This window comes from Hibiscus syriacus, unplaced genomic scaffold, assembly GCF_006381635.1.
Source record: "Hibiscus syriacus cultivar Baekdansim isolate YM2019G1 unplaced genomic scaffold, ASM638163v2 tig00113123_pilon, whole genome shotgun sequence".
In the NCBI taxonomy this organism is placed as follows: Eukaryota; Viridiplantae; Streptophyta; class Magnoliopsida; order Malvales; family Malvaceae; genus Hibiscus; species Hibiscus syriacus.
This window is the reverse complement of record NW_024063443.1, coordinates 1,945,477-1,972,090: the sequence shown is the minus strand read 5'-3', so window position 1 is coordinate 1,972,090 and position 26,614 is coordinate 1,945,477. Positions and strand designations below refer to the sequence as shown.

The window sequence follows — 26,614 nt, the reverse complement described above, 5'->3', positions numbered from 1 at the left end:
AAGTTTTGGTAACACTAACAGGGTCCTCAAATTGTCCTTTGCTGGTTCCCCCTTAGGCTTGCCAGACCCTCGACCCTCACCCATTATAGGCTTAAACGGGTCAAGTTCAATTCGAGAGGATACATTTCTTTATGTCCATGCAAGAAAACGCAATGTTTCACTCGTAAACATAAGGCATATGTACCCTAGAGGTTATTTGCTAAAGCCCATGCGGAGAAAAGTAATTTTCTCACGTAAGCGTAGCGTTCACCTCTACCTAACGGGACAGAGCACAGTTAGAAGGCTCTAAAAATCAAAGGGTTATAGCGACAGTGGGGAAACTCATAATCCTTTGCCTCGATCCAAGAAAAGCAACATACTAAAGTGAAGGTCAGAAAACTGAAACATGTAAATCACACGTTAGTACAACTATTATTCATTAATCAAATTACAAATTAAAATGCAAACAACAATTTAAACAAACCAGGATCAAAAACCAATTAGAATGAATTTATAAATTTCATATGCAAAGACAATTGACTAATCGATTATCGGCCTGACTCTCTAAAAAAAGTCCCCAGCGGAGTCGCCAAGCTGTCGTAACCGTTTTTTTTAAAAGGAAATTTGGAATTTGAAAACCACGTCATTTTTAATTTATTTCTTTTGATTGATTTTTAATTAAAAAAAATAACATGAAACAAACCTCTCATTTCGAAAATTTAGAAATTATTTTACAAATAAAAAAACATGGTTCGAAGAGTCGCCACCAATCTTTGATTAGGGTGTGATTGGGCACCTAAAAACGTTGTCATTTTAAATAAAAATTGATTTAATTAAAACGACAAATTTACTGTCTACGTTACCAAAATCCAAGTTCGGGAGTCGGTTACGTGTGGGGAAGGATTAGTACCCCCACAACGCCCTAAATCGGTACCTAGTCGATTAATTAATGTCTTTGCAACAAATTTCACAAGTTCGAATTTAATTTGAATTATGATCCTTTAAAACAACAAAAATGCAAATTTTAAAACATTCAATAAGCAATAAAATAGGTTAAATTAAAATTACCTAGCCATTAAAAAGATAAAGTATATTCGATTATTTAAAAATATTGAGACCAGATCTTTAGGTCAGTTCTAACGACCTTTTCTCAACCAATTTAAATAGCCGAACATTTCTTTTTCTTTCACTCCCTAATTTTAAAGTGAAAAATCAAATTTTTTAGTGATAATGACAGTATACTAACATGCAAAATTAATTAAAAATAATAATTATCTACTTAAATATATTAAAAAAATACTAAACAATATACCATTTAATACAAAAAAAATATTTACACGTACTATGTAATTATAAGTTATAAATTATAAACCATACATACTAACATATAATGTACAAATGTGACTTAAATATAAAAATAAAAACATAAAATGCCAAAGTAATAAATTTAAAATATATATATTTGAAATAATGACTAAATTTAAATGAATGTGAGATTAAACATGTAAATTAAAAAAAACTAGTGGCCTAAATCAAAATATGCATAAATATAAGTCTATAACTAATTCACCCCTAAGATTCCAATGACTAAACTATAATTTTACCAAATATTTTTTTTATAAGTAACCTAAACTAAACCTAAGCTATCATTCACCCAAATAATATTTTACACAGCCGCACTTCTCCTTTCTACTTTTCCTTCACGCCACACTGCCGAGAATCCCCATTATTCCACGCTTGCTTGGCCATTATCAACAATGGGTTTACTCTGATCGCCCTAAAATCTCACATATTTTCTCTTCTAATCTCGATCTAATCACTAAAAACTTATAAGTAAACTTAATTCCCTTTTATTATAACTCCTAAACCAAAGTATAGGGTCAACTAAACCCCTCCATACGTGGCTAGTTCTTCGTCTTCGCTATAGATCGACGCCACTCTTCCGTGTACACCATCTACGGTGACCTAACGAACATAAGAACCGACCCTAAAGGTAAACTCCTCTCATTTTTAGTTTTGTTTTCTAATATCCCTTTATTCTTTTTATTTTTTTTCTCTTAAGCTCTCGAATGGACTAATGGAAACCGACTCTTACATTCCTTGAATTCCAGCAATTAAAATAGCATGCAACTGTCGTTCATCGGCGACAAACCTCACCTAAACGTGATAGGTTCCCGTGAAGGAACCCGAACATCTCAGGTAAACATCGCGCTTTCTCCTCTTCCTTTGTGTTTTATTATCTATATACTTTAAAAAAAAAAACAAAATATAGAGATTTTGGAAATAACAAATATGGAATTCTTTTAAAACAATCATTGTTAATGCTTGTTTGGTTACTTCGAATGGTTTATGGTTCTGTTACTGCTTTTAACCATGTTATGCTATCTATCAATGTTGTAAAAAATGAAGCAAAAACGTATTCACCTTGGAATCAGTTTAAATAAAAAAAACAGAAAATAAAATACAGTAGAAAAGTAAATTGAAAACCTTCAGATGTATCCTGCTTGGTATTACTTTGTCGAAGAGAATAAGGAAAACTTTTACAAATTTCTCTCTTTCAACTAAGAAATTTCCGTCACTTGATGAGTGTTTTTTCCCCTCTTGTTGATGAGCTCCCCTTTTCCCCGTTGAAAGTTCCCCTATTTATAATTGTTTCGAATCCACCTTTTCCTTTGATTAGTGCTGAAGCAGGTATCCCTAATCCCGTAATTTTCGGGATTTTTTCTTTATTTCAAAGGTTTAGGTAAACTTTTAATCTTTTGTTGACCTTGATTTTGATCCACTCACATTTGTTGAGATGGCCAGATGATGACAGCTTCTAGAGGCATTTGGTGGTGGCTCTATGTTGGCTTGGCAGTTCGGCGAAAATGATTCTGAATGGTTATGTAATTGGACTGGCCTACAAAATATGTAAATTATTAAATTATTAACATTAATAATAATAATATAATAAATATATATATATTTTTAATCCCGATCAAAAACGGGTGTCTACAATAAGCAAATAAGAAGAAAAAAAATGTTGATTAGATATATATGAAAAATGTATGGTGCCTGTATAATAGTGTTGTATAAATACAAAACATTCTAGATTTCGTTAGATATTTTAAAATGAGAATAGTTATAATTTTTAATTTTGGAATTCGTTAGGTTAGCATGACGAGTTTCAAAAGATATATTGAATTATTTTTTTAATTTTTGTCTGTATAAATAGATAGATATAGTATTGTATTATGATAAATCCTTTTTAATTTTTAGACTATTTTATTTTTTTTAATTATTATGATAAATCCTTTTTTATGTTGATATTGTCAAGCTCTTAATGATAAAATATAATGATATAAAATTAGAGTCATAATTTGAATAGATATTGCATTAGATTTATTAATGAAAATTTCATGCCAAATATTCAGAAAAGTGAATTCTTGAAACAAGGATAAATTTACTCTAAATCAAGACAAGTTTTTAATTGTAGAAGAAAATTTTAAGGATTTGAATCAAGGGATCAATCGAATGGAACAAAAGATGAGAGAATAAATAATAAAAAGAAAAACCGATTTTGGAAAAAAAGGTATTTCAAAAAGGTTGATAATCATTGGGTTCAAAATTTATGTTGGGGTTATGTGTGTTTAAACTTCAATTTTAATCAAATTAATTGATAGAGTTAAAGTTTTTTCAAGATTTATCTTGATTATCATTGGTGAGTTATAAATTAACTTTTTTTATAATATATAAATTTAGAACTTTAATACGTGAAATATAATAAAAAAAAAGAAGAATACACATAACATAAATTTAGGAAGACAAAAAACAATTTTTTACAAGAGACTAATATTGGATTCCAATATCGATAAAAGTTATCCTATTTTTATATAAATGCTGATCAAATTATATAAAAAACACAATCTCGTTAAGAAAGCTAAATTTATACATAAATAAAATATACATAAAGAAAAAAAAGTTAACTACAACAATAAGCAAATGACAAAAAAAGTTTGCTACAACAATAAGCAAATGAAGAAAAAACACTGTTGATTATATATATATAAAATGTATGATGCATGTATAATAGTGTTATAGAAAGGTCACCCTATTGAATACTACAATACAAATACTATAGATTTCGATGTTGATTGTAATGATGTCGTCGAAATATACATCAACATTAAGTAGGGATGAAGGAAGGAGTGTGTTGTTGGTAATGTTTAAAAAGCATAAGAGTTTTTATCTAATATTGAGAAGGAAAACTATTTTGGAAGAGTATCTAAAGGGTTATTTCCCCTCTCATGTTAAATATGACTAGATAATTCTTCGCATGTGTATGCCATCGTTATTCGGCCGATGACTCAATTTATGGTCGTCGTCGTGATTGGAGTACTTTTCGGGAATAAAATTTGTTGTAATATAACAACTATTTAGTTGTTAATTTCTTTAGGTTGATTGTTGGTTTTCTATAGAATTAATCGGGACATTTATGAGAGATACAACCTTTTACAACAATAGACATCATCGAGGCGAATTTTTTTTAAGGTGGTGGTTAATACTACAACACAGTTAATCGGACTTTTGTTTATTTATTTTAATTATTCAATCAGTCTAACAATTTGATTTTTCCAGTTTCTATATCACTAACACGGGTAAGTAGTTTCTCCTCTTAAAATTTCAAATTAGTATATATTTTAGTTATTTTTGTGTATTTTCAATTGATAATATGTTTTCAATTCCTAAAATTTTAAAAGTTGACCCCAATATAAAAATCATACGTGTGTCCTTACACTAATAGTTGTTTTGGTGGATGTGCATATACCCTTCTCTCTCTATGCATTAAGTACTAAATCTTCAATTTTAACAACACCCTTTTACGAGCAATAATATTTGGTAATTTGGCCAAACTATTCATCTTTATTCCATCATATTCCCTTAGGTTATGAGTTTCAAATTCACTACGAACACTTAGAAAAACAATAACGATTTGTACTTTCTCTCTCTAGCACACGTATTGTTATGATTTTTCTACTTATAATTACATTTTTAAAAAGGGTAAATTTTTTAACAGTTTATTGTTAAATTGTTGATAGTGTTTAGAACAAATATGACTTTGTAATTATCTTAACTTAGTAAAAAGATGAATAGTAGAAGTTGGCGTAAGGGAGGTAAAGTTTCGACAAAGATAAAGAATTAATATGCCATGTCATCAAACTACCAATTATGTTAAGGATGTAATCAAAGAATAAGTAGAGAAAAAAATTTGAAGGATTTGTTTTAGGTTTTAATTAATGTATGAAATTGTCATATTTCTAAATTCTATCCCAAGGTCTTTGTCCACCTATCTACAAATAATGTTTGAAAATGGATTGTAGGTTTGACAAATTAATTTTGTTTATTTTGCTTCATCAATTTTTTTTAAGAATTATACATTTTATTTATGTATTTTTATATGCATCTTTTGAATTGAATTTCGACAAAATAAAGGTCAAATGAATATGTTAAAATTTAAACAATCCCAGTTATTGTCATTTATATAGGTTATCCATTGAGGCTAAACTTATAAGCTAAATGATTAAGTTATAAATATTTTAGTTATCTTTGTGAAATTTATATTGATCGTTGAAATTGTCTAATTTTTTTTTATGTTGATATTGTTTCGTCACACAAGCTCTTAATTATAAAATATAATGATATAAAATTAGAGTCATAATTTGAATAGATATTGCATTAGATTTATTAATGAAAATTTCATGCCGAATATATTCAGAAAGTGAATTCTGAACAAGGAAATTTACTGTAAATGAGGACAAGTTTTTAATTGGTAGAAGAAATTTTAAGGATTTGAATCAAGGGATCAAATCGAATGGAACACAAAGATGAGAGACTAAATAATAAAAAATAAAAACTGGTTTTGAAAAAAAAAAGGTATTAAAAAAAGGTTGATAATAATTGGGTTCAAAATTTATGTTGAGGTTATGTCTGTTTAAACTTCGGTTTTAATCAAATTATCGATTGAGTTAAAGTTTTTCTTTATTAATCGGTTTGTTAATTTTAAGTTTGATTGATTAATAGTTAATGATTTTTTTTTAAAAATTTAGTTATCAGTTATTAATTGAATTAAATGAATTAAGTGAAAAATATTTAATACATAATATTATATATATTATTTATATTCTCCACTTAGCTTTAGGAGTGTTTAAACTTCAGTTTTATAAATTTAGGTTGCTTCAAAAATTATTCGAATTAATCAAATTTTGTTCGGTTCGATTAATTTTAAAAAAAAAAAAAATCAATTTGATTAATGATTAAAAGGAAAAAATATCGATTAATAAGTTTTGAGTAATTCAATTGGATCGCTTAATCAAACTGACCAATTGAACACCCGTAGATGTAATTCAATGGGTTGGTTTCCTCCTCCTCTTTATAACCTGGTCCTCTATTGAGGATATACAGGATTATTTCAATAAACTCAGGGAGTGTCGTCTCTCTTTTCCTATCTTTACACATTTATGGAGGCCAAGGCTTTTCGTTCGGACCTGTCAGAAGAGAGCATTTCGAGGGTGACAAATAGAACTGATGGCTAATGAATAAATGATAAGCCGATTTGAAGGAAGCAAATCAACCCGATTGATAATGAAAAAAATGGGAAAACAATATCATTAAAGAGATAAATCTTAACAATCGGGGTTGGTTCAAGTGGTAAGTAGCTTGATATCGTTTAAGCAATGTCTCAAGTTTAAGTCTTTATGTATGAAAAAATCTCCACAGGATAATTCGCCTACCAAAACCATGTATACGATCCAGGTTGGTCCATATTAGTCAAGGCAAAGCCTTGAAACTAGAGAGCAACAAAAAAAAAAAGGACAAATCTTAGATCCAAATATTGATCAGTTTTTCTTATATAATTGCTTATCAAATAATAATCTTCACATTATTATAAAGTACAAGAAGGCTAAACTTATACATAAATACAAAAAGTTCGCTACAACAATAAGCAAACGAGATGCATTAAATCCCAATAAATCTTGCGGAAGGTTTTTTTTCAAGATTTATCTTGATTATCATTGGTGAGTTATAAATTAATTTTTTTGATAATATATAAATTTAAAAACTTTAATACATGAAATATAAATAAAAAATATGCAAATAAAATAAATTTATAGGAAGACAAAAAAAATAATTTGTTACAAGAAGAAGCCGATGTTGGATTCTAATAAATTCAAATACTGATAAAATTTACACTTTTCATAAAAAAAAAATAAAGAAAAAGAGATGAATATTGGATTCCAATATTGATAAAATTTTATCCTATTATTTTATATAAATGCTGATCAAATTAATATAAACACAATCTGGTTAAGAAAGCTAAATTTATACATAAAATAAATATATACATAAAGACAAAAAAAAGTTAGCTACAACAATACGCAAATGACAAAAAATCATAAAAACAAAAAAAGTTTGCTACAACAATAAACAAATGAAAAAAAAAACACAAGTCGATTATATATATAAAAAATGTATGCTACATGTATAATAGTGTTATAGAAAGGTCGACCCTTCGATTGAATACTACAATACAAAATACTATAGATTTCGATGTTGATTGTAACGATGTCGTCGAAATATACTTTCAACACATTAAGGTAGGGATGAATCGAAGGAGTGTGTTGTTGGTAATGTTTAAAAAGCATAAAAGTTTTTATCTAATATTGAGAAGGAAAACTATTTTGGAAGAGTATCTAAAGGGTTATTTTTCCCTCTCATGTTAAATATGACTAGATAATTCTTTCGCATGTGTATGTCATTGTCGTTGTTCGGCCGATTTACTCAATTCATGGTCGTCATCGTGATTGGAGTAATTTTCGGGATTAAAATTTGTTGTAATATAACAACTATTATAGTTGTTAATTTCTTTAGGTTGATTGTTGGTTTTCTACATATTTAATCGGGACGTTTATGAGACTATACAACCTTTTACACAACAAACATCATCGAGACAAATTCGTTTTTAAGGTGGTGGTTATACTATAACACAATTAATTGGACTTTTGTTTATTTATTTTAATTATTCAATCAGTGCTAACGATTTGATTTTTGTAGTTTCTATATCACTAACACGGGTAAGGTTCATTTGGACGTTTCAGTTGTTACAATGAAGGGTTTTAATCATGATTTTTTATGGACGATTTTAACCTGATCAGAAGTGCAATAACACCAGCAGTCCACTCCGGTTTCGGGTGTACGAAATTTGGAGCGACCGTGTTAATCTCGGGGGACGATCCTCCTATTGCAGCGATTACACACATCGGGGAGAATTCGTTTCTAAGGCAGTGGTTTTTACCACGACACGATTTACGAATTTATTTCATTTAAATTTCTGTTTACCTTTCATGTCAATGCTAACGGTGTGATTTTGCAGTCTATATTTCCAACAATAGATTCCAAATTCACTACGAACACTTAGAAAAAACAATAACAATTTTATACTTTCTCTCTCTAGCACTCGTATTGTTATGATTTTTCTACTTATAATTACTTTTTTAAAAGTGGTACAATTTTTTTTCTTTTTAACAATTTATTGTTAAATGGTTGATAGTGATTAGAACAAATATGACTTTGTAATTACTTTAGCTCAGTAAAAAAAGATGAATAGTGAGAAGCTCGAGTATGGGAGGTAAAGTTTCGACAAAGATAAAGAAAAACATATTTAAAAAAAGATAAGTTATTTTTTTATTAAACTTCTTTGGGTTTATAAATAAAACTTATAATTATTATTTTATTTATAATTAAATGATTAAAAGAAAAAATAAATTATTTTATTAATATGTAACATCATCAAACTAACAATTTTAATAATTCAGTGATCAAAACTTAATAAAACGACAACATACATGATTAAAACTTAATTTTTTTAAACTTAATGAGCAAAAGTAAATCAATATAAAAATATAAGTAACCATTCTAATAGTTTACTCAAAAAAAGTTTGTTACAAAAATAAACCGAGAAAGCATGTAAGTCAACCTAGCTGATGATAAAAAAAAAGGGAAAAACGACATCTTTATGGAGAGAAATATTGAATTCGAATATTGATAAATTATACTCCTATTATTTTATATAAATTCTAAATAAAATAATTATTTTTACATTATTACGAAGTTCTAAATTTATATAAGACAAAAGAAATGTTTGTTACAACAATAAGCACATGGTAAAAAACATGCAAGTCAAAAGTTAGTTACAACAATAAGCAAACCATAAAAACACATGTTAATTTTATTCTGATAAAATAATTATTTTGACATTATTATTTTGATTATATATATGTGTGTATATATAATATATAATATATGCTGCATCTGTAAGAGTGTTATAAAAAGGTCGACGCTTTGATCTCAAATCTAGAATACAAAATATTATAGATTTGGTCGAGTATTGCTTGTCATAATGGCTTTGAAACATACATTAGTAGCTGTTTCAGTGATTTGCGTCTCAGTTCTGTTCAAATTATATCCACAACCATTTACTTTGAACATTTCAAGATTTATTCAGCGGGTCACTTAAAGCGCCACCGCCTATAGATTTCTACAAATTGAGTCTCCAATGGCCTCCTGCCACGTGTTCCGGTGGCGTGAGATGTGGTACTCCCATTCCAACCGTGTTTACCATCCATGGTATATGGCCACAAGATATCAACGACAACCCAATACCCGGTTACAACCGAACTTCTTATGCTTGTTATACTCCGCCACCCAGTTCTTCCTCAGTTCTTCCGGTAAGCATATCATCAACTTTTAAATTTATCTCTTTTTTTATATAAAAAATAGGGTAAACTACACATTTAGTACCCAACTATCACTTCTATTTTATTTTGGTCACCCGCTACTAAAAAATTAACAGAACTGTTGATGTGTCAATTGTCATCATAAGATAATGAAACGTCATCATTGATTTTTTTTTAAATATCATGTCAATAGTTCTATTAATTTTTTAATGGCGGGTGACCAAAATGAAACCAAAACTAAACGTTAGATATGATTTTGAAATAAAAAATAGTTAGGTTACCCAAACGGAACAAAAGTGATAGTTGAGGCACTAAAAATGTAATTTATCCTTAAATTTATATATATAATCTAACAAAAGTTTCTATAATTTAAAAGACTGCTTTGACTCCCATTCAAAGCAACTTAATATCACTATGGCCGGACTTGAAGAACCCTAATCGAACTGCTTACGTCTTTTGGGGACATGAATGGGACAAGCACGGAACATGTTCTGATTACCCCTATGACCCTTTTCGCTTCTTCGACTCCGCCTTAACCCTTAGACAGGGTTTAACAAGTCCAGGTAACGAATATATTTCATTTATACTACATATACTTTTATACTTATGATTGGACGGACGTATGATTTTATACCGAGATACAAATTTATAATATTTTAAGAGGACCAATTTATCAAATCATAAGAAAACAAAAATAAATTATCAATAAAAATATAAAGATAATTCGTTTCTATTAAGTACTTTCATCATCCTAGCCATCAACATGAATGTTAAACGATAGCTTAAATCTACACATAATATATCTAAAAATAGGTTAATCAAATTTAAGAGATTTAAAATTAGATAAATAATAGAAATACAAAGAAAATACCTAAATCATATAAAAATTTTAAAATTATAGATTGCACCCCTTCAGTCTATCTCTATGCATGCATATTTATAATTTATATTGTAACATATACAACACTGTTGAAGATTAAATAGTTGAGAATTCATCTTTCTAACATAGTCTCTAATTTGTTGTGATTGATTCAGTTATGGGACTTACACGAGGAAATACTTATACGGTTCAACAGGTTATAAACAAAATTCAGAACCTTACACAAGCCTTACCTGAGATTGCTTGCAACACAAATCGAACCACCGGAGTTGTGCAATTATGGGAGATTCGTTTATGTTATAACAGACCGGCATCGTCTTCGCAACTGGTTAATACGATTCGAAATTGTCCACATCAATTGCCAGTCAGAAATGGTACTATCACGGGCCCCTGCAAAACCATGTTAACTAATGTATACTTTCCTTAGTGATCCTCTCTCTTAATAAAAACTTGGGTAAAATACATAGATGGTCCTCTATCTATAAGATATTATTTTGTTGAGTCATTTGATTATTACAAGTTACATAATAGTCCCCTAACTATAGGACACTTATTTGTTGAGTCTATTGACTATTAAAAATTACAAAATGGTCACCTAATTTTTCATATATTTCGAGTTTATCATTTTCTTTTTAAAAAAAGTCACAGTCATCTAAGTTTGATGTTAATCTACTGATTGAGATATGTGAAAATATGATCCCATAACCGTTTGAATTGTATAGTCCTTTGAGATCCTGGGATCGGATATTATCATATCTTAATCAGCAAATTAATGTTTATTTTTTAACGAAAAAAAACGAGTTTGAAACATATGAATAATCAAGTGACCATTTTGTAACTTTTAATAATGGGGGACCCAATAAGGTAGTACCTTATATTCGAAAGATCATTTTGTAACTTTTAGTAGTCTAATGATCCAACAAAATAAATCATAAAGTCGGAAAATCATTTATGTACTTTACCTTGAAAACTCTAAATAATGATTATTGTAAACTTTCCAAGTTAAAAGGCTTGCACTTATCTCTATATTTTCTTATAGGATCATTGTGATATTTAAAATAAATAAATCATATAATATCTATTTTCATTGGGCGATTATAAATATACTTGTCTTACCGATATTATAGTTACTCCATTAGATTTTCCAAGAAAAACTAATAGAATGATTAATAATAATAAGAGCTTTAATTTTTTTTTTAAAAAGAATGCATTTGTAGATTTAATAAAATTTAGGCTTAATTGCCTAAATTATATCTTTTGTGCCAAATAGATGCCTATATCATTTTTTGATCCATCCAAATGCATAACGTTACAAACGTTACCCTTTTAGGTGCCCGGGCAGTCAATGAAGTTAGTTTTTCTCGTTAAGTGACACATGTCATAATCTGGTAATTTTAAAAGTTTTATTTAAAATTAAAAAATTAAAAATATATTTTTATAAAAAAGAGCCCAAAATTTTTGAAAACCATAAAAAATAACACAACACTTTAAAAACTTTTATTACTATCCTTATCTCTTCCTTCCTCACCGTCGCAACACTCCTCCACTAGTTTCCATCTGTAAGGTTTGAATAGAAATTCATACTCAACGATTCAAACATCATTAGGATTTGTCCATAACATAGAAGTTCCAACGACCTCCAATGAGGTGGAATGCTCTAGCAAAGTTGCCATCATGGCCAAAATAAAGCTAAAAAGAGAGTACTATTGTGTCTCAATATTTCACCTCAGTTTCCATGTACCTTGCACACTAGGGTGTTTAGTTACATGCATCGTCTTCAATTTCACCACCTTTCTTCCCAAAGCGTTTCTTAGCCTGGTTGCATGGAGGAGGATATCTTCAGGAGTCATATTCTTCACGCATACCGCCCGCTCATTTTAGTTTTCTGACAAATTGACATGAAATAAGTTTTTAAATGGCTGAGGTGATTTTGGAGAAACAATGCATGTTTCAAAGACTAACATTTAAGAACAATGCACACATCTCAATGCATTATGTAATTCACCACCTTTCTTCCCAAAGCGTTTCTTAGCCTGGTTGCATGGAGGAGGATCTTCAGGAGTCATATCTTCACGCATACCGCCCGCTCATTTTAGTTTCTGACAAATTGACATGAAATAAGTTTTTAAATGGCTGAGGTGATTTTGGAGAAACAATGCTGTTCAAAGACTAACATTTAAGAACAATGCACACATCTCAATGCATTATGTCTGAAACTCATCCAGGAAAGAGTAACTTACTGTAAAAGGCCTTCAAATGTGGATGCTGTCCACGAATGAGTTCGGTAACCTGCTCCAGCTGAGGGTTTTTCTCTTTAAAAGTTGGCAATTCTGACTCCATAAATGCCCTGGCATAATGTTATCATAATTAGCATGTTATTAAGTGAATTTGATGAATTCAGCATCAATTCAAAAGAGAGGATCCATAATTACGCATATTCAAAAGGTGGAAAATTGCAGCTCTATTTTCTTTTTGTCCCAAAAGATTTCCATGGAACTGCAAACTCAAGTTTTCACCTGGGCAGGCTTATTGTTGCTTATGCGCGCAGAGACACTTGAGTATCCTATGTAATCTGAAGTGCTAACAATTCAAGGGAATGGTCCAATTATTAAGAAAGCACTTTGTCTCAACTCTCAAGATGAAATCCCATGACATCTTGCTTGATCTATGAAATCCCATGACATTGGTGAATATATGTAATCACTAGATTCAGATCATTACTAATTCAACCATCAAACCATCACACTATGCGCAGATGAAAGTGACACCAGGGTGGAAATTGGAAGCTGATTCATTCCTTATTTGGAAAAGTTTTGCTACACAGTATTGACAAGAGAAGCAAAGACGAAAACTTGGATGAAGCCTAAACCTGGAAATATGAAAATTACAAGGTTTAGAAAGAGATATGGGCACTAACTAGAAGAAAAAAAGCCCAAAAAAAAGAATTTTAAGCTTATTGGGGTTGATTCCAATATTATTAAGATTGAATAATTATATTATTTTGATATGAGTGTATACATTACTTATCACCTTGAATAAAATTGTATATTTAAACACGTTTGAATCAAAATTTGTATTATTATATAGATAGTTGAATTATGATTTCGTTAGTGAAAATTAAGATAATTATTTAATACAAGGATGATAATAGAAAAAGTTCACAAACCAGTTTTAATTAAATTATAATATCTAATTTAACATTCAGATAATACTTAGATATATTCTATTAGGGTAAACTGTATAGTTGACCACCTTACTATGTAGCCCTTTTATTTTGCCACCGATCTTTCATTTTGTCAATCACACCACTTAACTATTTAATTTGTTCAATAGACCACTAGCCGTTAATATTTTACAAAAATGTTGACGTGACAGTTAAAAGAATTGATATATTTTACATTTAGTCTTTAATATTTATATATTCTTTCAATTTGGTATAATTTAAATATAATTTAATAAATTACCATTCAATCAGGATCTGACATGTGTCAGCACAGGAACATAATCTATATGATTGGAGGATATTTTTTCATTAATTTAAATTTATTTAATTAAATAATTTTTCTATTCGATCAGGAGGTGACCACGTGTCACCACCCGATTGGATAGAAAATAAAGAGGATGAAATTGCACTTGGGTAAAATTGAACATGAGACCATAAGGATGAGCAGACATACTCAAACCACTAGGACAAACCCCACTCTGGTTACTAAACTTACATGCTTTGTATATAGTTATTATCATTCTGAACTTTATTTTTTTACCAAACATTGTTTGCTTTATTTTCCAAAATATAAAAGAAAATATTTTAAATAAAAAAACCATAAGTTTAATTCTATTAAATGTTTATTTTCAATGATTATATATAAATTTTTACATTCTCAATATATAGTATATTTTATTAAAATAATTTTTACATTCTCAATATATAAATTTAACAACTTTTAAATTCATTTTTATTTTTTTAATAATTTTGAAGTAAAGTATTTAAAAAATATTTTTATAATCAGCAATAATTAATTTATTAATATATTAATTTGAATCAGATATTCAAAAAAATTAATTCTAATTTATTTTTACTTCAATTTCCTTTTACCATTAGCAAGCTTTAAAAAGATAAATATAATTTGTTGTAAGTAATAAACAATTGGGGATGTTTGGTGCAGTGGGTGGGGGCATTGTTTATCCATCCTTATGGTCTTAGGTTTGATTCTACCCAAGTGTTCATGTGCTGACACATGTCATATCTTGACTGAATGATAAATTTATTAAGTTTTATTTAATTTATGACCAAATTGAGATAATATATTAAGGACTAAATGTAAAAATATACTGATTCTTTTAACTATCATGTAAGTAATCGGTGACAAAAGTAAAAGGGTTATATAATTAAGTGGTTCACTGTATAGTTTACCCTTCTATTTAATTTAATTTATTTTCCAATTCATAAATTAAAAGTTACAATTATTTTTTGAGAAAAATTTAAAATGTATTTTAATTTTTTTAAATGATTTGTTTTTATTAATAAATTTGATATTATTTAGGTTTATATAAAATCTAAATATCATACATTAATTATAATTTTCACTAATCAAACCAAAATCCTAAACATTAATACTTTCATTTAAGTTAATAGTGTTGTGGGAACCATTTTTAAGGGCAAAAGTGCCCAAATAATAATGTGGGAATTTTTAATTCCCAAAGTAATGTAGTCACCCGATTAATTCTTGATATAGAGTGTTTTTTACAGGGTTTTGAGATATCTCGACGTCTTTAGGGGTGAACCAGATTTCTCGGCGTCTTTGGGTGAATTCAATTGTGGAAATTCTGGCGTCTTTAGCATTTAAAAAAAAGTTGGCATTTTTATACAAATATCACCTTAACAGAAATTAATTACTTGTTAGGCACTGTTTAAGAATATTTTACAGATCTAACATATTTTAAATACTTTCTATAAAATTATTCATGCATTAAATTACACAATACAATTATGTCTACCAATTACTACTTGACATTTTCTGATGCGTTTTTGACCATTTCAAAATCCTATACGTATAGTATATTCTAGGATTTTGAAAAATAATTTTGCAGAAAGGCGCGACACATTCACCGCATAGGATTTTGAAAAATAAATATTAGTTATAAAACTTTTATAAATATTTTTCAAAATCCTATGCGGTACATGTACCGCGTCTTTCTGCAAAATTGTTTTCAAAATGACGATGATCTGTAATATTTTATAAAATTATTTATATTTTAAATTACTTACCCTCAAAGTTTCCTAGAATATACTATACGCATATGATTTTGAAAGGGTCAAAAACGTATAAGAAAGTGTCAAGTGGTAATTGGTAGATATAATTGTATTATGTAATTTAATGCATGAATAATTTTATAGAAAGTATTTAAAAATATGCTAGATCCGTAAAATATTCTTAAACAGTGACTAACAAGTAATTAATTTTTGTTAAGGTGATATTTGTGTAAAATAACCAATTTTTTTTCCTGAAATCCCATTAAATACGCCTAAAAATCCATCTAACAATGAACACCCTCTGAAGACGCCGAAAGATCCCAAAACTCTATAGAAAATACCCTATATCAAAAATTAATCGGATGAATACATTACTTTGAGAATTAAAAATTCCCACATCATTATTTGGACACTTGTGCCCATTTTTAAGTTAGAAAAATATTATATTAAAAAATGTTTAAAAATACAGAATCATCATAATAGTATTAAATTATATATGATTAAGTACATAGAAAAATCACCAATTAATAGGAGATTTGGGCACTATTTAAGTATGCTTCCTCTAGGATGCTGGACTGTTGGTAGAGATCGTTGAATAGTGTGGTGAAGATCAATATCGATGGAGCTTTCGATCCTATCATAGGATCTATCAACGGTCCAACAATTATATTAATTTATATTAAAATTTAGATAAAAATTAATGTAATAATATATTAAATTATTATTTGTATAAAAGCTATATCTATATCTAACGTTTATTTAAATCCAACTATAAATACACTACAAAATTTTTGAGTCGCAGTATAAACCAGACAGAGAATTCCAGAAATCAAATGATGAGCAAATTACACTGTACATTCCAGGGAACCTAATCAAGTGACTTAGACTCCCTCATCTAACTCAAAATAATCATTTTTTACAAAGCCTCCACCGGCACTCTTGGTACGATTTACGCGCCACATCTTCAAAACTCCATCAAGGCTCCCACTGCAGATGGTGCAACCATCTTCAACCTCGTCCCCCGAGTGTCCCAAAAATGCAGCCACACATCTGATGGGTCCCCTATGGCCCACCAAAACGGCTAGACACACGTGTTGACCATCATGTTCCCTGGTCCACACCCTGCAAGACGAGTCGGCGGAGCCACTGATCACATAGTTGGACAGACTGGCTAGGCACATGACTGCATGAGTGTGACCTTGGAGTGCACCTCCGTATTGTAGTTGGCCCGATAACCAGCCTTTAAGCCAGTAATGTATGTATCCGTCCGTGCAGCCGCCGTACAATACTCCGCCATCCGCGGTCAGTGTTAGAGTTTTGACGGGCGAGCATTTGGCCGGTAAGGTCACCATGAGCGAATGAGGCCATTCTCCTCGGCAAAAGTTGCGTCGCCAGACCCTGACTGTGGCATCGTCGGAGGCGGTGTACAGTATTCCGTCGTCTGCCACGACGATCGAGTTGATGGGTTCGGAATGTGCCGGGATGTTCTCGATGCATTTGAGGTCTGATATTCTCCAAACTTTCACGGTTTTATCGACGGAAGCGGAGTAGAGAATGTTGTCTGATACGTTGATTGCTAGTGATGTTATTGGCCCCATATGCCTCGTCTGCAATTCAATTGATCAATGCATGTCGTGTTTAAGTAATTTGTAAAAAAAAAACAATTTTACAACTGTTAATACATGAATTTCTCATCTAATGGTAATTTTGAACTCAACTAGAAATGGGTCAATTCCAACCAAATATCTGTCTACACATTATATAGAGAGAGAACCGAAGTAAAGTCTGTTTCTGCAGTATAAATAAGAGGTTGGTGACCAAACTTTCATAATGCAATTTAAGGTCATATTAGAGAAGTACCAATATCTCTAGACATAATAAATTTATATCATAAAGAAGATTAGTCGGTAATTAAATTGAATCTTGATGATTATATAAAAAATATGATAATTTCGATTTAAATTGGAAATTTCAGTGCACCACATTTAACGAATAAAGTTAAACTACAGATAAGCACAAAGTTTGATGCTTGTGTAATAAACTTTGGTAGATAGTAGTTGAGAGTTGAATCTAAAATCGAACACCATTTACACTCTCTGATCCCAAAATGTTTGTTATCCATTCACTCTCCCTATCTTAAAACTTAAAAGAACCCTTCAATTGCATCAGCCGTTTCCCACATTTTCAACCTTATTTCACCCACCACTTACCCTCTAACAATATTGCATAAAATCTAGGTTACTCAGAATTCAGATGCATGTCATCGCAACATTTTATGAGGTTGAATTTATAAAATTTTAGGGACGAAAATAGATAATTGATAAAAGTATTTTTTTTAAAAAATATATGAAAATTTGAATTTTTTAAGGAAGCTAACGCCACCGACAATAGCTAGCAATAGGCCATTACCATTTTGTCTTTTCCGGAAATGTAGCTTCGGACATATCCGCTGGTCCGGGGTATTGTCGCCAACTTGACATGCTTCAACGTACCCTCCCATGTTCTTCGCCATACCCTAATCTTGGTATCACCATAGGCTGCAAACACCCTTTCATGTGACACCGCAAGAGCAACGACGGTCGATGCTTTAGTCTTGATCACTCCACATTCCGAAAACTCGGGCAACTTCCAAATGCGTATCAAGTTCGAATCCGATCCGGTATAAACGACCCCGTTCGAGATGGCAATGGACAGAACCTGACCATCTTTTTTAAGGACCGAAGACAGACATTTATATGAAGTGTCGAGGCCGACGGCGTGGTCGGAAGGGTCGAAAGCGCGGAGAGGAGAGGATAGGGGAGAAGAAATGTGGGGAGAAGGAGTGCTGTAACGAGGAGGGGAGCAATGGAAGCCATTGAAGGAGGCATCTTTAGTGGAGAGGCTTCTCAAGAAGCATTGACCGGTGGTGTGATCCCTTAGAGCAAAGGAGTGGTTTGGCGGTGAATTTGAAGGATCTAATGAGGCCATCTTTTTGTGGTGAGTTGTTGTTTCTCTTATTGCAAAAGATGAGCATTTTGGAGGTGAGTCGTGGGATTCCATTGAGGCCATCCTTTGCACAAGATGAAATTGTAAATGATTTATGTTGTGGTGGATTTAATAGCAGTTGTTGAATGGTGTGAAAGAAAGGTGAATGAATGTGTTTGTAGAAACAAATGCTGAAAATATTGTATTAATGGCATTCCCAACTACAATTTTGGGAACCATAAATCTCTTTCTAGAGTTTCTAAAACGAAACTAATGTTTGAGTTTCACATAGGATTTACCGTTCGATCAAGTCAAGTCGAATTAAAAAATCTTAAGTTATTTGGGCTGCTGAATCCTACTTTATAACAAACATTATTTTAAGTTTTTTCGAGTCGAGTTTATAAACTTGAGTCGATTGAAGTTATTGTTTGAAATTAATTATAAATATTTATAATATTATGCTACTATTTAATTCTAATGTAAACATTTTTCTATAATTATATATAATACATATATACTTCTTCATATTTTTTCATATGTAATTTTTCAATAGTTTTATTTTTTTTTAAATTTAAAGGAAACACGACATTCCATTCCCCTACAGCCATTGAGATGACCATTTCAAAATTATTATTTTTAATCAAGGGAACTCATCATTTTAGCAGGACGAATCCCCCCTGATAACCGTTGGTTTTAAATTTTATGACCATTTGCTAGAATATAAGAGAAAATTTGCGAGAGATTGCATTGAGATTCAAGGAATGAAATCATGACGGTAATGAGTTATTTTCATCAGGCGATTCCAGCTCCAACTCCAACTCGTTTTATTATTCATCATCAGATTCTGAGGAGTTGGATATTACGTCAATTATTTCCAGGTTTCGGCCGGAAAGAAAAGATCCGACTCCAATTGAGAATGTGGTGATTCCAGACCTTCAAACTCTTCAATCATCCAAGGAAGTTGTAGAAGAAATCTGCAAGAAGTTGTCCGAGACCTCAAAAAATTGTCGAAACAGAAATTTAAACAAGTATAAAAACTTAGCACTTCGATGCAACTATCGACTTATTCAAAGAGCTCTAAAATGTATACATAATTCGATGCCTAAACGTGAAGAAAAAGTATCTATGGAGGCACCATCAGATATGAATATTTTTAGGGAAATACAGATCAAGAAAGATGCCAAACCATTTGTTATTTTGCAGTCATGTAATACAAGGCGTATCTCATATCAGAAAAACCATCAAACCAATGTAATGAGCACCAATCAGTCCAGGCTACTCATACATGTGTTCGTGCATTTTGGGATATACTACAAGCATACAATCCTCTAAGGACCCTCCAACTACATCAAAAAACTATCAGAATACCCATATTCGACATGTTTGATACTCACATGCGAGCAGAAAAACCTAAAACAAGACCTCTGCAAGAATGCTATCCATTTACCTCTAAAACAAATAACTGAGATCCAGAATGAAATCATCTCACACAAAAGTTCTGGAATTCCGACTCTTAAATTCGAAAAGCAAACATGCAAAACCAAGTAAACTCTCTATATGCACACACACAAGCTCATGCGAATTATTCTATATATATTTGCAGAAAAAACACAACAATTTCCAGAAATATTCCACAAAGGAAGCAATACCAAACCATTGACGCTGTTTCATTGGATCTAAAGTATAGACAATAGCACATGATCATAACAATAATAATATATGCAAATCATAATCTGCAGGCCAATAGAACTGCAGATAAGAGTTAACAACTAAGCAAATCTGTAGGATGTAATTTCGAGCATCCACTAAAACAACCAAAAAGCAAACAGAAACAAGTCAACATCTACGACATGTATATACAATCCAAACAATAACAACATAATTTGAGAACATCACAAGACAATATCAAGAGTTCAAATCCTACTAATCTTGCCTCTTTTGTTGTAGTGCCCCATCCATCTTAGTGTTCAATGTCAATTTGATGCACCTCCAGCTGGCCGACGAACTATACTTTCCTCATGCTCTTGTCTTCCATTTATTGGAACCAAGCTCTCAACATAAGCAACAATCCGCATTGTTTCCCGATCAGCATGGATACCGAGATTTTTAATCTCTCGTGTGGAGGGGTCAAACAACACCAGTTCATGATCAGAGCTCTCGAGAAACATTTCGCCATTTTTCCAAAACCCCAATGGCCTCTCAACTCCAGGAACAGATTCAACACTGAATTGTTTAGTCCATGATCCATTCATAACCCATAAATCAAAAGACTTGTCAGTTCCTTCACATGGGTATAAAATAGCACCAAGCAATCCATTGAAGTCCAAAAGTTCCAAATAACATTGTGCTAAAGTCCCACCAAATTCAGGCAGTGGTAAAGTTGAAAACTTTTCATTAACCATATCAAACGAAAGAATAAGTTTATAATCCCCACTTGCCTGCCAATAATAAAACACATTGATATAATTATTAAACAAAATAGAAACAAAAGCATAAACCCCAGGAACTGAAATTTCCTTCCATGAATCACTTTTAAGGGAATATAACTCAACTTGCTCGATCCAATCTGCCATCAACCCTTCATCTAGATTCTCTTCAAAGAAATTAATAACAAATCTTACAACTTTGAAGTCATCAGTTTCAGAATCATACCCAAGACCAAGGCAATCAGAACTAGTGTAATCTATTGCAGGAGGGCGTTGGACTGTGGATTGAGGAAGGATTTTGAACTCTCTGGTAGATGGGTTCCAAAGGGCAGCCTTACCAGAATCATGTAAACACAAGATCCCATTACAAGGGCCATCAACAAAAGGTGAATACCAACCATTCTCGCGTTCAGTGTTTGGGTAAACTTACGTATTTAATACCAAAACAATTAGTTTTATTCTGTTTTAGTATTTAAATTTTATATTTTTTTTAAAACCATACTTAACATTTAGTTTTTATTTCATTTTAGTACCCATCTGTTACAAAATTAACACATTTAATTCCTAAAATATCAGTTTTAGTCTTTCTTAATACCTAAATTTTCTATTTTTTTAAAACTTAACGTTAAATTTCGAACAAAATATTAAAATGAAACAAAAACTAAAGTTCTAGGCTTGAATCGATCAACCGAAAATAGTCAAGAGGGGGTGAATTGGCCTTTGAAAATTTTGTGGTGGAAGCAATCGAAAATAAAACTTTGCACAAAGAATTTAGAGTGGTTCGACTTTTAAACCAAGTCTACATCCACTACCTTAGCATCCACACTAAGGATTTATCAAATCGACTAGATTTGCAAACCTTTGAGGATAAGGTGTAACCTTACAAATACTTAACGGTTTATACCCCAAAACCTTGAATGCACACTCTCCCACAGAGTAATTACAAATTTAGCAACAACAAAAAAAAAACTCACAAAGGCAAATGTGTTTGCACAAATTAAGAACTCACCAAAAATCATACTTGAGCAAATTTAATAATGTAGCTCACAAGTGTGTTACAAAGAACTTGACAATTTTTTTCTCTAAAACTATATTGACGTTGGATTAAATTTGTAATTGACTTTCTTGTTGTTCTCGATTTGAATCTTTATCTCTTTTATGTCTTCAAACGTCAATCTAGCTGTTTGGAGTCGTTGGGGATTGAATAGAACCGTTGAATTCATTAATTTTGAGATTTTAATGCTCACCTGCACAATTGGTATCGATATTCAGATGTTGGTATAGAGACCAAACCTCCCAATGGTCAAATTTATAGTTGTTAAACCACTAGTATTGATATTGTTTAAGTGGGTATCGATACTCACCCACCGATCGAGATACCAAGGCCATGGTATCAATACCAAAAAGCCTTCTAGAATTTTGGTATCGAGACTATCATACTGGTCTCGGACTAGAAGAGATTTTGGCTAAAAAAAGTGTTTTGAGCTTTAAAACAATATTTATAAAATGTGAATTTACTCAATAACACTTGTGATTTTTTTTTACACTTAAAAATACTTTAAAATCGTTTATGACAAATTAATTATAAATTCGTGAAATGCAAATTGTAAAGACTTAAAACATTTAAAAAAACATGTTATATCAAAATCAAAAGTCAGTTCAACATAAAGTTTTTAATGGCCGAACACTAAAAAACCAAAAACTAAACTTTAAGTATGATTTCAGGAAAAATTAAAAGTTTAGGTACTAAAAAGACCAAAACTAATAATTTAGGTATTAAATGTGTAAGTTACCCTAGATTATTTTATTAGAATAAAAAATTATTAAAATTAAAATGAAGTAAATATTTTTTATAAAAAATATAAAGTAATATGGTTGGTCCGAAAATAGATTTGAATTAATCATTTATAAATAAGGATGAATTTAAATAAGCTTAAAAATTTATATTTCAGAAAGAATCGGACTTGAATAAGTATAATATGTTTGTCTCATGTTCAAATTCGATCTAACCTATAAACATCTTTGAATGACAAATTCTATTGTATCTATAAATACAATGATTTTCTAAGAAAAATATGATTATTATTATTATTAATCAAAGTAATTGATTCTACATAATAAATCTAATGGATTAACTATAATATCGGTAAGATAAATATAAACATCCCTACATGATAAAAATATAAAGGTATAAATTATTTATGCTGTTTATGGTGCAAGTAATATGAGGGAAAGCTGTCTTACTTAGGGCTAACAATTATCATGGGTGAGTGGATTATTCACCCATCCGTCCCGAATAAATGGATGAAAAGCCGCTTAGAAATGGATAATTGGCGGGTGATGGGTCGAGTCAGATATGGATGAAATTTTTTTGACTCATCACCCGACCCATCACCCGTAGCATCCATCCACCCATTAATATATCCATCCATCCATATATATATATATCAAAAAAATAAACGGATGATTGTCAGATGACTAGGTTTGAAAGAATGAAAGTCCTAATTTTAATCTTTTATCTTTTCATTCTGTTGCCTTAATGCCTTTAGCCGTCTGATAGGGAAGCGGTAGCGGATTGATGAACGTTGCTCTTGTTGAAGAATCAAACCTAAAAAAGATCTAGACTTGATGAAGAACAATAAGGGATGAATGGGGAAGGTGGCGGCAATAGATATGGTTCTTTAGGGTTTCTTTTTGGTGCTGGAAACAAGATAAAAAATAAGATTAAAACAAGATAAAGAAAAGATAAAGAATTGCAAATAAAATAAGATAACCAAGAAATCAAAAGATCTCCCTTATGAAGGTGAACGATAAAGATGATTGATGACGTGGATGAATATGTGGAAAATCGATGAATAATGTCCTATCGAGCCCTCCTAGTCGCAATGAAAAGGCAAACACGATAATATGGCTCTAACCAACCCTCCTAGTTGCGATGAAAAGGCAAATTGGTGTGTGAAGATTAATCTCCCTCACAAGAACTTGAAAGAACTCAAGGAGAAGAAGCTTCGAAGGCACAAGGCAATCAACACTTGCAAAAATGAACTCTCGTTGTATTATTAATCAAAGAAATCTTGAATTACAAAGTTTAATAAAACCTCCTTTATATAGGGGCTGAGTTCTAAAGGTCATACATAACTAATGAATAAAATAATAATAAACTAAATATATCTTAACTCTAATTCCTAATAAAATAATAACAACTAAAGATAATATTTTTAACCCAACCTTAATTCCTAATAAAATAATAAATCTAATCCTAAAAGATAATGCATCATCTTATATTAAGTTATATTACAAATAATCAATAAAAATATTGAAAATTCGTAATATTTACAAAATCCCGTATTAATCTCGTATAGGATTTTCTGCATGCACCATCTTCAATAAAATAGCCATATCTTGAGTTCCCGATATCGGATTGATACGATTCAAGAACCGTTGGAAAGATAAGAGACATACGGTCGTATCGTAAGAAGACATATTGACTAAATAAGATCAGGATCCCATTCAAAAAGTCATCGTAAGTCTGCTTCTGTTCTGATCTTCTTTTCCAATGCTTGGACGAGTGGATCATTTGGAAGAGTTATTACTTCTTCCTTTGATGTGAGCCTTGTGATGCATGTATCATCCTCCCTTTCTTCAAAAATATTCGACCTCGAATCTGAAACATTAAAGGGAGCAACATTAGAATCGTTTAATGATTCATTCACATTATACTTAACGAATAGATATGCTTTGAATCTTCGAGACTTTGTTCTTCTAATAGGTTCGAGTAGAAACATTAGTCCAAAGAAGTATGTATTATGGACTCTGGTGCATGTATCATTCCCCCACTCCTCAAAAGGATTCGTCCTCGAATCTGAAAATCCAAGAGAAAGAGACTTAGATGTGTTAAAAGGAAAACTTGTGAAACATTTACCAGGATCAATGTGATGTGTCTTTATGTGTTTCAGTCGAGGTTTCTTCTTTGTAGGAACTGATTTCTTGTAGTCTTGAAATCCTCTTTTGCATACTATTCTTGTAATCTGATGTTTAGGTTGAAATTCAACATGGTGTCGACCACTGTTTGCTTTCTGTATGATTTCTTCAGATAATTTCTCCATGGTTTTATTCGTGTGTGGTGAGAATGAGTGTTTAAAAACCATGTCAATTGGTTTGTTAAAGTAATCCCTTAAGTTTCCTAAGTGTGGTTCATGAATTAATAATTCTCGACAGGAGATTTGTGGATTGTAGAACCTGTTTAGTTGGCAAGGAAACTCATATACAAGATAAAACTCATTAAAAGTACTTTTAAAAGTATGGGTAGAAATATCAGAAATATCTGAGTTATCGTGATATATATCTTTTATATGTTCAATTCTTGGAATAGTAGCATGCTTAAGAGTATACCTTCGTGGTAGTGCATCGTCTAATGTGTTTTGCTTACCTCGGTCAGCTACACACTTAAAGGAGTTGTGTTTAGTATGGATGACAACTTCACGAGCCTTACCTTGTAAGAAGGAGAAGAAGTATGTTACATTGTCATTAAAATGAGTAATAAAATACTTACCTTTGGACTCCCGTAAATCGTGACTCTTCATTGATATGGCATAGTGATTAGGGCTTTCAGGTGGTAACCCGTCAGGAGGGTCACCTAATATTATTCGACAACTCTTGGCTATGGAAGATGGTGTGGGCCAGTCTCGTGTTGCTTTTACTATTTCATCATTTACATGGATTTCCTGTGCATGAACTATAAAGTCTGTAGTGTTGTTCAAATCATGTTTCGTCATTAAAATGGCGTCACGACTAAGGCTTTCCTGGATGTAGCCTTTTTGTAACAAATCCACCTCTTTGGTTTCTTCGAGATTGTATGTTTGACGAGGTATGATGGAACCTTGAATTAGATTGATTTGGCATTGTTTTCTCAGTGGTAGTTTGTTAGGTAGATCACCTAACACTTCTCGAAAATCCTGTAAAAGAGATGAAAACACACTACGCAAATCCTTGTTAATGTTAGAAATCGAAACAATTGATTCCCTAAAGCGAACAAGGATGAAAGGTTATTTGTAAAGAAGGTTCTCTCTCAATTATTTTGTGCTCACACATAGATTTTGAGTCACTCTTTTCTTCTCACATTTAGGTTCACTCACCTCCCATGGGTCATTATTCTTTTGGCTTTTATAACTAGTGACCTCTTTTGCATTTGCCTCTTTCTCAACTTTTTCTTTTTTTGCTTTCCCTACCTCCTCACAAATTATCATTTGATCTTTAGGGACTGGAAGTGTGTCATTCTTTGCTGGCCGTTCTTTCTCCTTGTCAGGTTTGTCATTTCTTGGCTTTTTCAGAGAAGATG

General features: G+C 31.1%; 3 protein-coding genes across 3 annotated transcripts; 1 reads left to right on the top strand and 2 right to left on the bottom strand.

Annotated features, from left to right (window-relative positions):
• Positions 1–8,615: 8,615 nt before the first annotated feature.
• Positions 8,616–11,059, top strand: LOC120185405 (ribonuclease MC-like). The gene is made up of 4 exons (XM_039189632.1): positions 8,616–8,644; positions 9,521–9,743; positions 10,129–10,315; positions 10,788–11,059. Exons 1-4 carry the CDS (start codon positions 8,616–8,618, stop codon positions 11,057–11,059), a joined length of 711 nt encoding a protein of 236 aa, XP_039045563.1.
• A 5,655-nt stretch (positions 11,060–16,714) lies between these two features.
• LOC120185487 (protein JINGUBANG-like) lies at positions 16,715–18,929 on the bottom strand. The gene is made up of 2 exons (XM_039189689.1): positions 18,296–18,929; positions 16,715–17,493 (listed from the first exon to the last, which is right to left on the bottom strand). The coding sequence occupies exons 1-2, from the start codon at positions 18,923–18,925 to the stop codon at positions 16,768–16,770; spliced, it is 1,356 nt and encodes a 451-aa protein (XP_039045620.1). The 5' UTR covers positions 18,926–18,929; the 3' UTR covers positions 16,715–16,767.
• Positions 18,930–20,823: 1,894 nt separating this feature from the next.
• On the bottom strand, positions 20,824–22,665 carry LOC120185404 (F-box protein CPR1-like). The gene is made up of 3 exons (XM_039189631.1): positions 22,657–22,665; positions 21,349–21,609; positions 20,824–21,288 (listed from the first exon to the last, which is right to left on the bottom strand). The coding sequence occupies exons 1-3, from the start codon at positions 22,663–22,665 to the stop codon at positions 20,824–20,826; spliced, it is 735 nt and encodes a 244-aa protein (XP_039045562.1).
• Between the last annotated feature and the right edge of the window lie 3,949 nt (positions 22,666–26,614).